General features: G+C 51.6%; 1 protein-coding gene across 6 annotated transcripts in view; it reads right to left on the bottom strand.

Moving 5' to 3' along the window:
- Window positions 1-4,887: 4,887 nt before the first annotated feature.
- Window positions 4,888-13,835, bottom strand: part of TLK2 (tousled like kinase 2) — a 44,416-nt gene continuing 35,468 nt past the window's right edge. For all 6 annotated transcript variants that reach the window (XM_035347698.1, XM_035347699.1, XM_035347694.1 and 3 more), the window contains 7 exons: window positions 13,530-13,621; window positions 12,493-12,582; window positions 11,880-12,049; window positions 10,250-10,388; window positions 9,044-9,155; window positions 7,920-8,027; window positions 4,888-7,549 (listed from right to left, as the gene is read on the bottom strand). In XM_035347698.1, coding sequence (XP_035203589.1) covers window positions 7,376-7,549; window positions 7,920-8,027; window positions 9,044-9,155; window positions 10,250-10,388; window positions 11,880-12,049; window positions 12,493-12,582; window positions 13,530-13,621 — 885 coding nt within the window. In that variant the 3' untranslated portion in view covers window positions 4,888-7,375. The remainder of the gene's footprint in view (window positions 7,550-7,919; window positions 8,028-9,043; window positions 9,156-10,249; window positions 10,389-11,879; window positions 12,050-12,492; window positions 12,583-13,529; window positions 13,622-13,835) is intronic.

Below are 13,835 nucleotides of genomic sequence, written 5' to 3'. Positions count from 1 at the left end.
CTGACCTCTCTGGCCCTAACGAGCTGCTGCCAGACGAGGGGACGCGGCCGCATGCCGGGGACACCGGGGCTGTCTCTTTGCACCGGGCGGGGGCCAGGGGCCACGGGCTCGTCCCAGCTTAGTCAGCACCGGGAGATCCAGGCTGCTGCTGGCTCCCGCGGCTGGAGCATCTGCATCTGTCCCCTCTTTGGAAAAACCTAAATAAATGCTGGGTTTTGGCAAAAGCAACTTATTGGCCAGGGAATGGTCACAGCGGAGGGGCTGCAGCAGGACAGCTGGGGTGAAACCCAGCTCGAGTGTGAGTTGCTTTTGCAGAAGGGGCTAGAAAATATTTCCTGAGCTCGATCTGTGCCGTGAGCTCTCCTTGGGTGGGGGTCTCTGCTGTTAGGGGATACTGGCAGGAATTGGGGCTGTTCAGTGTCCCACAGACTGGGAAAGAAACGTCGCCAGCAAGCCGTGGGACCCAGCTGTCACCCGGCTATTTGGGATGGGAAAACAACCCATGTGGCTGCCCGGCAGCTCCAGGCTGCGCAGAGGGGGAGGCCGGTTTCTCAGACGTGGTTTTGTTAAAGACCGAGGGCGTTGGGGCTTGTGGAACCACCTCAGATAAAACCACAAGGCCGGGAGTAGCTCTGAAGGAGCCTGAGGGATTGAACAAACCCCAGGGCTGGAGCGCTTGGGGTCAGAGAGGTGCCCAGAGAGCTGGGTATTGAATTTGGCTCCGATGCGGGGCAGGGTTGGCGTTCACTCCCACCAAGGGTGTTAGAGGACAGGGTTGGGGTGCCCATGGACCGTGAGACCATCAGCAGCATCGGGGGCTCAGGCAGCTGCCCTGAAGGACAGAGCTGCACCACCCAGGGCACTGCTGCTGCTGCCGGGATGGTGTCCGTGACCAGCCGAGTCCCCATGCCCCCGGCTCTCCGCAGGACGAGGCTCCAGGACAGCAGCCCTGGGACCAACACCCAGCCACCGAGGGGCTGCGGTGCCACGGGCTCCTCTTTCCCGCGCCCACCTCGGCCGGGACGGGGACTGGCAGCACCTGCCAGGCTCGGCTGCGAGCTCAGCCTCTGTCCGCACCGCCTCGGCCTCATCCTGGCCTCCGAACGAGGCCGGCCGGGCCAAGATCAACACCCACCTGGCAAGCATCGCCGCGCTGAGGTCACCGCTTAGGGAAGAGGCCGTCTCGGCGTCTGCTGGCTCCTCTCCCCCGCGCCGGCAGCAGGGAAGGCCACGTCGCTCCCCGCCCGCCGGGAGGAGCAGAGGCTGCGGGGGGGTCGCAGCCTGCCCGTGGCGATGGGGAGACCCAGCCTGGAAGGGGCAAAAAGGGATTGAGGGCGCAGCGGCGCTGGGTTTGCCTGTGAGCATCGCAGCCCTGCCTGGTGGAGCCAGCAGAAAAAGGAGAGGGTGTTCTGCTGGGGAATGTGCTGCTGCGGGGTCGCAGGGATCAGGGGTAGAAGTGGGTGTGGATGAGGAAGCAGCGCAAAGAGAAATGTTTGTTTTCCTTCTGTTCCTTCATCCCAGGAAGCCCTTGCATCCTCCAGCACTTGTGGCTCTGAGAGCTGCAGGCCAGGGTGGGGATGGGGTGGCAGGAGCAGGGCTCCCCAGGGAAACCCTACAAAAATCCCCTGCTCCAGTAATGGATAGGGTCCCCTGTCCCTGTCCTCCCCAAGACTCACACTGGGCTCTGCAGCGCCGGCAGCGAAGAGCAGTCGGCAGCCATGGGGCTGGGCTGGGGGGCTGGATACAGCCCCCTGCACGGGGCTGTGGCAGGGGCTCGTCCCCAGAGGTCACAGCTGCACCCCCCCGGCTGTGGACAAGTGGGGACGTCGGGCAGGGATCTCACTGGAGAGGGATCTCACCGGGGAGGCACCACGGGCACAGCCCTGGGACACGGGGGAGGCACCGCGCCCGATCTCCGAGACACCACCAGCCCATCCAAGACGGCCGTCAGCCCTGGCTCTGCTCAACGCCCAGCTGCGGGGAGCGGGATCCTGGCCCAGAGCAGCCCTCTCCCTGCCTCCGTGCCGGCCGCCCCCGCGGCTGCTGCAAGGAGCCGGAGGGGCTCTGCCAGGAGCGGGGGTCCCCCGGGGGCTCAGCTGGCCCCAAACCCCCTCGCTGCGAGCGGGGTCGGTCCCTTTGGGGCTGCTGTGCTGGGGCTGGCGGGGCTCTTTTGCTGCTTTCTCTTCTGCAGCCCTTAGAAGTCAGGCAAGTTCAAGCTGCAAATAATTTATTAAAACCAGATGTGCTCGCTCAAAGCTGCCACGAGGAATTTCAGGGCGCTCCAGCCCTGGGAGGGCCAGCGCCAAGGTCCCTGCCCTTCTGACGCGGGGGCGAGATGAGGCCGGGGGCTGCCCGGGGAGGAGCGCTGCCCCCCGAGCCCACGGCTGCTCCTTGCTCTCTGGGGTGCCCCAAAAGGGGCCACATGGACTTCCAGCCCTTTGCGAGAAAATCGCCTTCTAGAAAAGAAACAACACACCACTCACTTTCTCCTCATGACTCAGGCACAAGTTAGCAGCACCGGGACGTGGGGCCGGGAGGGAAGGCAGCTGGAGAGCAGCAGAAGACGGCACATCCTGAGCAGCATCTTCTGGACCAGGCTCCTGCCCTGTCCCGGGGCCATTCCCAGTGGGAGCAGCACAAACTGGAGCCACGTGGGCGGCCCTGGAGCCTTTTCTTCCACCTCCGCCACTGCCTCACCTCGTAGCCCCAGGCACGACCCCTTCTGCCTCTGTCCCTCGCTGTCTCCTCTCTCCTGCAGGGGTTTTGGCACCGTCCTGGCCGCTCTCCTGCGTTTGGGTGCAAGCGGGCAGATTGTCAGGATTAACAGGAGCTGGGATGAGCCAACGCTGAGCAAAGCAGGGTTCCAGCCCTGATCTCAAGGCAAAGCCGAGGCTAGGCCCAGAGGGAGGACATGACCGAACTGGGGGCCTGTCCCCTGGCCAACGCGTGCTCGCAGTGCCCAGGCTGCCGGTGGCTTCGGTCAAGCGAGGACAGTGCCGAGCACAGCTCAACCTTTCGCTTCTTCCCGTGAGTACGGATCGAAGCCAAGCACCTTGTAAACCCGGCACCAGCACCTGTGAGGCCGAGCCTCTCACTCTGCTGCTCCACACCGCATCCCTGGGACGGTTGGGACGTGCTGGTAACCTCAGCTACACCATGCAAGGGTTGGCTCTGCCGGCCCGCGGCGTCGAGCCAGCTGCGGCAGCGGGCTGACAGTTGGCAATGGGGAGCGATGGAAAAGGCCGAGCTGCAGCCGAAGGATGGAGGGAGAAGAAAGGCTGCAGCGAGCGATCCCACGGCAAGATCCAGGGCCGGGAGCCGGAGAGACGCAAGGAGGCGAGCGCGGCGCTGGCAGCCGCTCGCGGCTCCTCACCAGACAGCACGCGCCAGCGGCTTTTCCCGGCCTTCGCGCCCCCACACAGTTAACGCATGAAATGAGAGCTTTTGGAGCTTTTCTCAGCCCCGGCCCCGGCTCCCGCTCCCCCGCCTGGCAGAGACAATAGCGGCCTTGTGGCCAAGACGCCTGGCCCTGGGCGTGAACGTGCAAGGGGAGGCCGAGCAGCGCGGCGTTTGCTTGGCCTCTCGCCCCCAGCCCTGCCCAGGGCGGGCGCTGCAGGGGTGCACGGATGCTCCACGGGCACCGGTGGCACGGCCACGGGGGATCCCATGGTGAAAAGGCAGCTGCAGGCAGTAGGAAAGTTGCCCCCGTGCTGGGTGAGAGCCCTGCTTCTGCGCTGCAAAACCTCTCCCTTCCGGGTGGTGCGAGGTTTAAAGCTTCAGCTGCTTTAGCACCCAGAAAATAACATCCTCCAGCAGCAAACCCCAGGGAGACGCTGGCAGCAGTAGCAAACCTCGCGTCGAGGGTTTGCCAGGTCACAAAATAAACTGGGACTGGCCTATTTGGCAGAAGGGAGCTCGTTTCATAGCGTGACGCCTAACCGCTAACGTATGAGGCGAAGCATCCAAGGCAGCCCCTTGGGAAGCCTCATTGCTGCTGGCATTGAGCTGAACTCCTGTAACGCTGCTTACGGCGCCCCACAGGTACCTGCAGCTCACGCATTTGCTGCTGAAACGCTACCACCACCTCCTGCCACCCAGATCCGCGCCGCATCATCCCAGCTCCCACAGGGGCCCAAAACCTCACCGGCTGCAGCAACGCAGAGGGAGCCGAGCTGCTCACTGCTCGGTTTCACCCGCGCTTTGCCGAAACCTTGTCCTTACCCCGAGCGCAAGGCGGGTGAGGTCAGGTTGGTCAGGAGTGGAGGAATCCTCATCCACCAGCACTCGTCCTGCAGCGGCCGGGCACATCACCTCGCGGGGATACCTCGCATAGCGCTCGCAGTGCGCCGGGCACAGGAGCTGGCACTCGGTGGGTGAAGCAGACTCGCTGCCAAGGTCTTTTTTTCCTTCTCTATTGTGTAGTTTGAAAGCTGCCGAGACTGAAATTGAAGGAGCTGAATTTCTTATTGCAGTCCTGGGGCCTGGCTGTGGCCACCAGCTCATGGCACTGCCAGCCAGGGCAGAGGGGGAGGCCAAGTTTCATCAGCAGGCACAAAAAGGGTTTCTTTGTGGCCTGCACATAAACAGCTCCTAAAGGCAGCCACTGCTCTGCTAGAAATGAGGGATAAAACCTAAGCTGATGTCTTCCTCTGCTTTCCAGAACAAGACCTGTATCCGTAATTAAACAAGACTTGGTAATTTTCAACAACCACCTGCGCAGGGCACGATTCCCTCCTCTGATGCAGAGATCCATGCAGAGATCCCACTGCTCCGAGCTGCTGGGCACTGCCCTTCTCCCTCCTTCCTCCTTGTCCGGGCACCCCCCAAGCCCCTGCGAACAGCTCCTGCCAGCGCTACGAAGAGCAAAAACAGAAAGAGCCAAGCAAATCAGTTTCTTAAAACTTATTTTAATATCCATGTCTCATCTGTTGGGTAGAGCCAAAACAGTCTGGCCTGGTTTAAGTTACAAATTCTTCATACACTTTTCTTTAAGTAAATGAACAGTGTGGCAATAGGGTCTGTTATTGGAAGTGAAACCCATATTAACAAGGAAGGTGTCGCAGCTAGAATTCTACCAGGGTTCTTCACTGCTGTCAGCCCCAGGAAGGGCCAACGCGGTCCCACGGCCCCTGAATGGGTGTCACACAGCAGGAATAAATGCGTCTGACACAAAACTAATCACACCCACAGAGATAGCACACACTGTATGTCCAAGAAACAACGGGGCTGGGATACAAAAAACCCTTTTAGAATTCTCCCCGATGTGGACGGACACCAAATCATCCGTTTCAGCAAACAGGACGAAGCATCAACCCTGATTTTGCCCGACAGAGGCTGGATAGACACGTTGAATCACTGCTTGCTAAACAGTTAACTTCTGGAAGAGACCAGCAGCGATGGAAAGGGCTAAGAAATGATGGCTGAGCATTTAAAGATGCAGTATTTCTTTTCTTTGTTTAAACACTACAGTTTAGAGACCACCCTAACGCAGCTGCAAGTGAATACATCCAATTAAAAGCCCAAGAGTCACTACAAAAAATAGTAATAAAAATCAAAGCAGAGTTCCACGCTTTCCAGGTCCATTGCTCAATTTCAACAGACTCCTGCAATTTTCAGTTAACCACGAGTTCCTGAACAGGGTAAGCGTGATGTTTGCAGATGATGGCTTACAAATAAGGCAGACACGTGCTAGTTCTCTCAAAAAAGCGCGAGATGGAGAACGTTGCTTACCAAGAGAGCAGCATTCAGGTACCGAGCGCCCCCCAAAAGCAGCCCACGCGCTGCTGGAGCTGCAGGATTGATCCCAGAGGTGCCGCACCGAGAACAGTCCACAACACGGTGGTCTGGGTGTCGGGTTCGGAAGCGTGCACACGACCGTTTGGTTTTTTAAACACCTTGGATTGAAGTAGTGTACGGCTCAGCTCTCTGCCGAGAACACTGCATCTTTAAATTTTTCTGGCTACGAGCTCCTGCCACATGTTAGGAACGCTCCAACCTGGCTGCCACATGTTCAAGTGCTGCGCTTTTTGTGTGTGTTTTCAGTCTTCCTTCAACGCAGGGGGGAAAGGGGGCACACTGGGGACAACAGGCTTGTGTTTCACAGCAGGCAGACTCCAGCTGAAGGTGTAAAACCTCTCCGGGCAGATTACAGAAGGGAGACAAAAATATTTGGGTGTTTGTTCCCTTCTAGAACATTATCTCCTCTGTTTGTAATCTGACGCAGCAACGACAGCAAGTTAGAAAAGTCAGCAAGTTAGGAAAGGAAAACTTTGAGGGTAGAGAGGCAGCTTTCCTGCCAAGTCACCTAACTGGGAAGAGCCTTCTTCAGCTTTAGATTTTTGTAACATGAACAAGATATGTACAGCACTGCGTGAGCACAGACCACACCTGAGCTGTGCTCCGATTCCTTCCCGTTCGCTGCCTGCCTTTTCAACAGTCAACAGCTATCACACTCACGAGAGCAGAGAGCACGTCGTGAGCATGTCAGGGTGTGTTTTCAAAAAGAACAGCACTTCAAATAAATTAAAAAGATGCAACCAACCGTTGTGAGACCTATGAAGCAGCAGCTGAAAACCTAGTGGCAGTCTGACGCGTGATCCGCTCTGATCACAGGAGATCTACACAGGCTGCCTACGGGCTCCACGGCCCTCCTGAGAAGGTGATTATTCGTAAGAGGCCACCCCAAGGGAGCAGAGAGCTGCACCATCTGCAGAACGGACACTGCCATGGACCTGCTAATACGGGTTTCACTTTGAGACCAGAAAACTGTTTTCTTCCAAAAAATTGTTATTTTTAAAAAACTGAAATTAATTAGGGGTAAAACACTAACTCTAGTGCCATGAACAGGCAGGATCAACTTTTTTCCCCTCCAAAGGGCAAAGAGTCATATACCATCCCCAGCTGAACCTTGGTGCTTCGAGCTTTTCAGGAGATGTTACCTAAACTTTATTAAAAGAAAAAGAACAATGTTTAAATATCAACACTGGACTAGGCCAGTCTTTTTCCAAAGTCCACATTCTTCATATGAAGCACACACGGCGTCCTGGATTCTCCAAGGCTGCATGTTCAGAAGTTCACAGTACATGAAACCATGTCTTTTGAATTTTCTTGAGTTTCCCCTCCTTGCTCAGAGCAGCCACCCTTCGCAGTTGTTTACTGGACAAACCTCAAGCCATCTCCTATGCACATGGCTTGGCCTAGATGCCGAAGGTTTTCTTGATGAAAGTTGATGTCATGCTCTATGGATGGAAAAAAGCAAGAGAAAAAAAAGCACCTGGTACAGGTTTCTCAAGACCCGTGCGGATTCCTCTATTCCAAAGCTGTTTCTGAAAGTCTTTGCCGGTTTCTCAAGCAGTTTTTGGCCTATTACTCTGTCTCAGTTTGAAGAGCTGTTATTGGATGATCCAGAGGTTGATGCAATCGCAGCTCCAGCTGGGCTGCTTGTGGATACAGATTTGCGGATGTGAGGCAGCAAGTATGGGTCACAGGCCAGCTGCTGGACATCTATCCGATCCTCCTTTCGGTAGGCCAAACAGCGTCTGATAAATGCCTGCAGATACCCCAAAGGCAAAAGAAGAATCAGCAGACTGACAGGAACAGGAAGCTTTCTTTGACAGATAACTCTTTGGGAGCTGGGCCCATCTGACAACCCCGGCCCTGAAATTCCTTCCCCGGTGACTGCCCAGCTCCCATGCCAAAGCTCATCCTTTATCAGGAGAAAGCACGGGTAGAGGCACACGCTGTGCTCCCTTCAACCCCTGACAACTGCAACGATGCAGAGTCACAGAGCACTCTGGAGGAGGTAAGCATTAAACACAAAATTCCTCACTAGTTTTAGGAGAACCGTACAAAAGGAACGGTCAGTGCTGCTTGCTGAACGGCATGCACGGGGCGATCAAATTATCTGCAGCAAAACTTACCTTTGCTTCTGGCGTGACTACTGGCTTTGGAGGGAACTGCACCTCGGTAGCTTTCAGGATCGTGTTCTCCTGCAGAATGTCTTGTTGTGACTGGTTGTGGCCAAAGGGCTACCAAAAAAATAAGAGAGGGTTGTTAAAGGTTGATGACAGGCCTTAAATAAACCTTAACACTTCTGTTAATCATCACTTGACATCAGCATTTTTCCAGGCAAGACGCCCGTGAACATTACTGAAGGTGCTGCAGATTCCTGCCAGATGAGCAGGACACACTGCTCCTGTTTTTAAACTGGTCAAAAGGGACATCAAGCTGGAACACGTCTGGGGTGTCTCCAGCTCAGACAGGAGGGACCTCCATCTGCTTCCAGACCTCACAGGTCAGCACCAGCACAGGCCAGAGGACCTTCAGCGATCTGAGCAGCCAGGAGGTTCACCTACTTCAACCTCAGCCGGGCCGGTTCCGCTGTCTGCCTGCCTGACACCACTGAGCAGACACAGTGTGTTTAGCAACTCAGGCTTTCACAACACTCGGTTACCAAGGACTTGGGAACACAAGTGTTGATGGAATCCTCTTCCTGCCCCAATCAATTTTTTTTTTTTTTGGTCAAAACCAAAATAAGATAGCTTTTTCTCAGGACAAATCGTCTCTTCCTGATTCAGACTCTTCCCTTCCAAAAGGCATCCTAACAACTTCTAGAGGAAGTCCTTGTGCCGACTTTTTATTTTAGAACACTTGCAGCTGTCAAGGAATACCCGGCTCCACAAAGACTCAGCATTCAAAAGAATAACATCAAAACACGTGGAAAGCATCAAAGAACAATGCCAAATCAGGGACCTCAGGTGTCTGGCCCTGAACAACACACTTGTCCTGCCCGCAAGGGCCTTGTTGGAAACATGCCCAGTGGAAAGAGATGTTCTGGGAATTGTTCCTGAAGGAATAGCCACGTGGAGCAAAACACAACCTAGTAAATTGTCCCCGCCCCATTAGCACAGGCTCTGTCTTGGAGCTGATGACAAGGGGACAAGGCAGAGGCACCTTGTAGTGTGGCAAGAAGGAAGCAGAACTCAGGGCTGCCTCCAAAAGGTTTGGGAATCACTACTTGGAAAGGAGTTACATGCGTTCTTACCTTTCTGCCATAGAGACACTGATAGAAGATAACTCCTACTGACCAGACATCAACTTTATTTGAAATCTTTGGAGGTTCTTTCCCAACTACAAAACATTCTGGTGGCAAGTACCTGATGAGGAGGAAGTGACAATAAGTTATTAGTAATATCTCCAAATACTTTCAGTCATTTTCTTTGGAAAAGAAGGAACAAGTTTCTGTGATCAGATGTTGGCTTGGGAGTCACAGGACCAGATTTTGGTTCCTGTACACCTTAAGATCACCACTGCACACCAGCTCCTGGAAACCACGATCCCAAGGACTGTCCAGACATCCACAGTCTGAGCTAGTCAGCACAGTCGATTTCTTTTCAGCAGAACACACAGAATAGCCTCTTTTTCTTTCATCTTTGAAACTAGCATTTGTTGTTAAAAAGGCTTGGCCAACAATTCCACAATAGAAATTCACAGCCGAAGTACGGATTTCTAGAAACACAACCTCAGATGCCGTGGCTCAGATTCAGCCTTGCTCAAACTACAGCTAGTGTCATTTTCAGGAAAGGAGCAAACCTTTGCAATACAGAAGGTCCTAGAAAATGTTTGGGCTGCTGTTGTCCATAGTGACAGTTTGCAGCTTGGGTGATTTCTAAAACCACATTCCAGGGTACTCACCATAGGTCTTGCGCTCAGCTACGGGTGATGCAGTGCCAACAATTGGCATCAGAGGTGAAGTATAACTGAAACATCTCTCACAGGACGCTTAGAAGTGAAGCTCTGGCTATAAATAGCACCATGAGACTTAGGTATTTTGTAAGAGCTAACACCCTGGATTTTCACATCACTTCAGCAGAATACTCTTTACTTCTCCCTGACGTACCTGCATGGCATTCTCCTCCCGCCCAAACTGCCAGACTGTGCCATTATGCACTGGAGAATAGCAGCCAAGTTCCACTCCAGAGCTGGCTATCTCAGATGTGCAATTTTTCACCAGGCACTTTGGACAAGAGGCGGTCTTCAAACATATAAACCCAAACACTGGAAAGCAAAAAGCTACCAGCCTCAAGAGAAGCTGTGTATGTCAACTGAAAAAGTGGTTTCCAGGGTCTCAGACCCCCAGCGTCTCAAGCTGTCACAGACAATGGCGGCACATACAGATCAAGAATAATTTACAGACAGTTTTGGATCTGTGTCAGCTCTGTAAGCTGCCAGTGCCCCAGGCAATGCTTACCAGTAAGTACCAGCCCCCTGCGATGTCAGTTCCATGCCATCAACAGAGTTGTAGCTGTCATCATCCATGATTTTGGAAAGGCCAAAATCGGTGATTTTTATCTCTCCACATGCAGTACCATTGACTAGAAGGATGTTACCTAAACGGAAGAAGGAAACCGGCTCTTAGGATATACATCTAGCAGAGAAAAGCAAGAATAAAATGACATTGAACTCCGGCGCTCTGCACGAGAGAACACGGAACCTACAAAACACAGGGAGCTGCAGCAGCCTGGGGTAGGTGTTCTACCATTCAATACACAACTTCAAAGACAACTCAGCTCCTACTGAGTGCTAGATCTGATTTGTCCATCCTCAGTTAACTCAGTTGCCCCATTACTTGGGGGCCTTCAGATTATGAGCCCTATTCTCCAAAGCAGCTTGATGCCCGTGCTGTTGTGGTCCCTCCCAGAGGTCCTGCTGGAAGGGCAGGTCAAAAAGGAGGACGAAGGAAAGAAGGAAGCACACACACGCAGTTATGACTCATTCTGTCCAGGAGTCCTGACTTGCCCCAGCCTCTCAACAGCCAGAAACACTCCTTCCTGGCAGCGCTCCCCAGTGGCTTTCTAAGCTCAAAAAGGACAGTTACTGCTTAAGCAAGAGTCTTCTACAAATCCATCAGGGATCAAGCAGGCAGATCATCGCTGTTTTTCTCAGAGCCTACAGTTAAGCAGCAGAACTGTGTGTGATGGCAGCGGATGAATCACAACTTCAGAAAACTGTAGGCAGAGCTCTGCAGCGTGAGAGCAGCCAACAGCTGGGGAAAGAAACGCGTGCGCTAGAACTAGAGCAATAGCACCACCTCCTGTACAGACTCCTCGTGCTGATGCAATAAACCACATCACATACCAGTTACACAATGCTAATGAAGTGCCACCAGTCAAGGGAGGCAAACCAAGGAACTTTTTGAAGAGGTGGTTGAATTTTACGGGACTAGTAAACAGCAGTGTAGCCAATATCCGTAACCCCAAAGGGAGCACTTTCATTTCTGCCCACACTACTCCATCCAAATGCTAAAGGGAAAGCTGCAACTGCGTTTGGAGAGGACCTTCTACCTGGTAGATGTTACTGAAATCCAAAGGCAGACCTGAGCCAACAGCTTTGACTCAATATCCCCAGCTTTGTGAGCTTTCATGTGATATGAAAAAATGAACGCTTCCAAGCCAGCTTCTGCCACCGAGTTTTCAGGCAGATGATTACAGAAAGAGTAAGTCAGAAGAATGGGAACAGAAACACACTAGTAATTATGGGAACCTTTATGAAGCAATAATAACAGAAGCCCTCAAATACAGAACACAAGCAGGTCATTGAGAAACCAAACAGACACTTGGTGGTTCAAGGGCTCATTCTGAACAAGAAGGCTGCTTTTTCTGGAATGTTATTTCCTTGTTTATGTTGCAATTCTGGGAGACAATAAGCTTTTCATGGAATGTTCTATGCATTTTAGTTTTCTCTTGATGCAAGTTAATTTTCCCAGGCAGGACTGTCTCCTTTTCGCTATTTGACCAAAATGAATGCTCCCATTTTATTTATAACCCATTACCTTTAGTTAACAAGCATCCTTAGGCACATCAGCTAGCAGCATAGCATACCTGGTTTAAGGTCATAGTGTATGATGGGAGGTTTGATTTCATTTAAGTATTTTAAAGCATTCACAATCTGCATGATAATGGATCGTGCCTCCTTCTCCGACATTAACTTGTGCTGTTTCAGGTAGAAGTCCAGATCATTTCCCTCACAGTATTCTAACACTGTACAAAACCTGGAGGCAAAACAGGAGTAGTTGTAATTAAGGCATCAGATAGAAACCAGAACGCTGTTGTTGTTTGTCTGCAAGTCTCATCTATTTGATCAAAGTTTCAAATTAAGAGCCCTCCAGCCTATTAACCCTTCTCTTAAAATAGGCCACCAGGAGCACAGTCCTTAGCGCTCAACGGTGCAAAGGTCAGACAGATGTGTCCCGTTTAGCTCTAGAAGCAGAAGGGGAAAGTTGTATCCGCTGGGGTATGCACCCAGGCCAACAAAGAGCGGGATTTATGAGTAGACCATCACACCTCCAGGAAACCTGTGCATAGTGAAACTGCTTCAGACATCTCTGCAGTACAGCCTGCATGGTGTGGATATATTCTGCACCCTGCTTCTGAGACCAAAAACTTTGTGGTGAGTGGGTCAAATTGAGTCAAAGGATACAGCAACACAACTTACGAGTCAGTATCCAGCGAAAAGTAGTCATATAGCTTAACTATTCGAGGATGGTCCAGTTCTTTGTGAATTCTGTACTCTCTACACGCATGTCTGAAAGTAGAGAAGTCTGAGCATTAGTCATACAAGTGACCGAATTCTAAGTTCTACAGATAGAGCACCCAGACATACCACTCAGCATTCCAAGTCCAATCACAAACCCATGCACATTATTCAGACAACTTGAGAAAAGGCAAGCAAATCAGAAACTGCTCAGAACAATTTTGAAGAACCACAGAATCTAAGTGCATCAGATTCTCAAGTGCTGGCAGCACTACAAAATAACTAATCCTGATTAACGGTACTGCTTGCCAAAACAGAATAATCTCATAATAAATCGCTATGGGATCCAAGATAGCTGAATACAAAAATCAGCAAGTTCTAGAAAAATTCCAGGACACCCAACTGTCCAATTTCCAAGCTTCAATTCCAGCTTAGTTTGTGCCAGTGACTTGTTGGTGAATTAAGATCACAGCTTTATCTTTGCAGTTCTGTCAAAAAAAGCCTGGCTGCTATTCTGCAGTGCTTATCTAATCCATGGCATTAGGAAGCACGAGTTACCAGTACCTAAAAGACTTCCTGTACTTCTCTTCTAGGCCATGACATAGAAGTGTGTTCCTAATCATCTGTGAAAAGCTTAAGTATTCTAGGAAACAAAGTGAAGTCTTTCTGGGAGCAAAATACAGGTGTGTACCTGGAAGGTGGGTACCAGCACCCTTTTTCTGCAAGAGCTTACACGTTTTCGAGAGGAGAAGCCACCTTAAAGATTTCTTTGTAGAGCGTTACGGGTGTTTTAAAACCTTGTGTCACAGTGTTTGTACACACGCACACGATTTTGTGCACGTTGAAGACACCTCTAATATGAACTGAACTTTTAAAAGCAGCTACTAAAACAAAGAAATGTGGCAAAACAGGAAAAAAACATCAGCCTGTTCAGACACCGAATAACCAAGTACAGGAGGAGTTTGGAACATGTCTGTCTGCTTTACAGCCTTACTTACTTGTGATAGTTTTCTTTCTTCTCATCTCTCCAGTTTTTATTTAACTGGTGTATTTTCACAGCTACGTATCTCTGTTCTGTTAAATCAAATGCCTGCGGAGAGAAGAGCCGAGTATCAGTAGGAATCACAGCTTCAAGTTAACGCTGCAAAAGCAGGCAAGCTCTAACAAACCAATATCCCCACCCAGGAAATCAGCATTACAACACACTGAGCGAAGAGCAAACCCACATTCTGATGTAATTAGTTTCACTAATGAAACCAAGCAACTCTGAAAACAATTGAATATTTTGTGCTTTGATCTGACCC

This window comes from Oxyura jamaicensis, chromosome 27 (assembly GCF_011077185.1).
Source record: "Oxyura jamaicensis isolate SHBP4307 breed ruddy duck chromosome 27, BPBGC_Ojam_1.0, whole genome shotgun sequence".
Taxonomy (NCBI): Eukaryota; Metazoa; Chordata; class Aves; order Anseriformes; family Anatidae; genus Oxyura; species Oxyura jamaicensis.
Note: the sequence above shows the minus strand (reverse complement) of the source record. Positions and strands in the feature narration are given on the sequence as shown.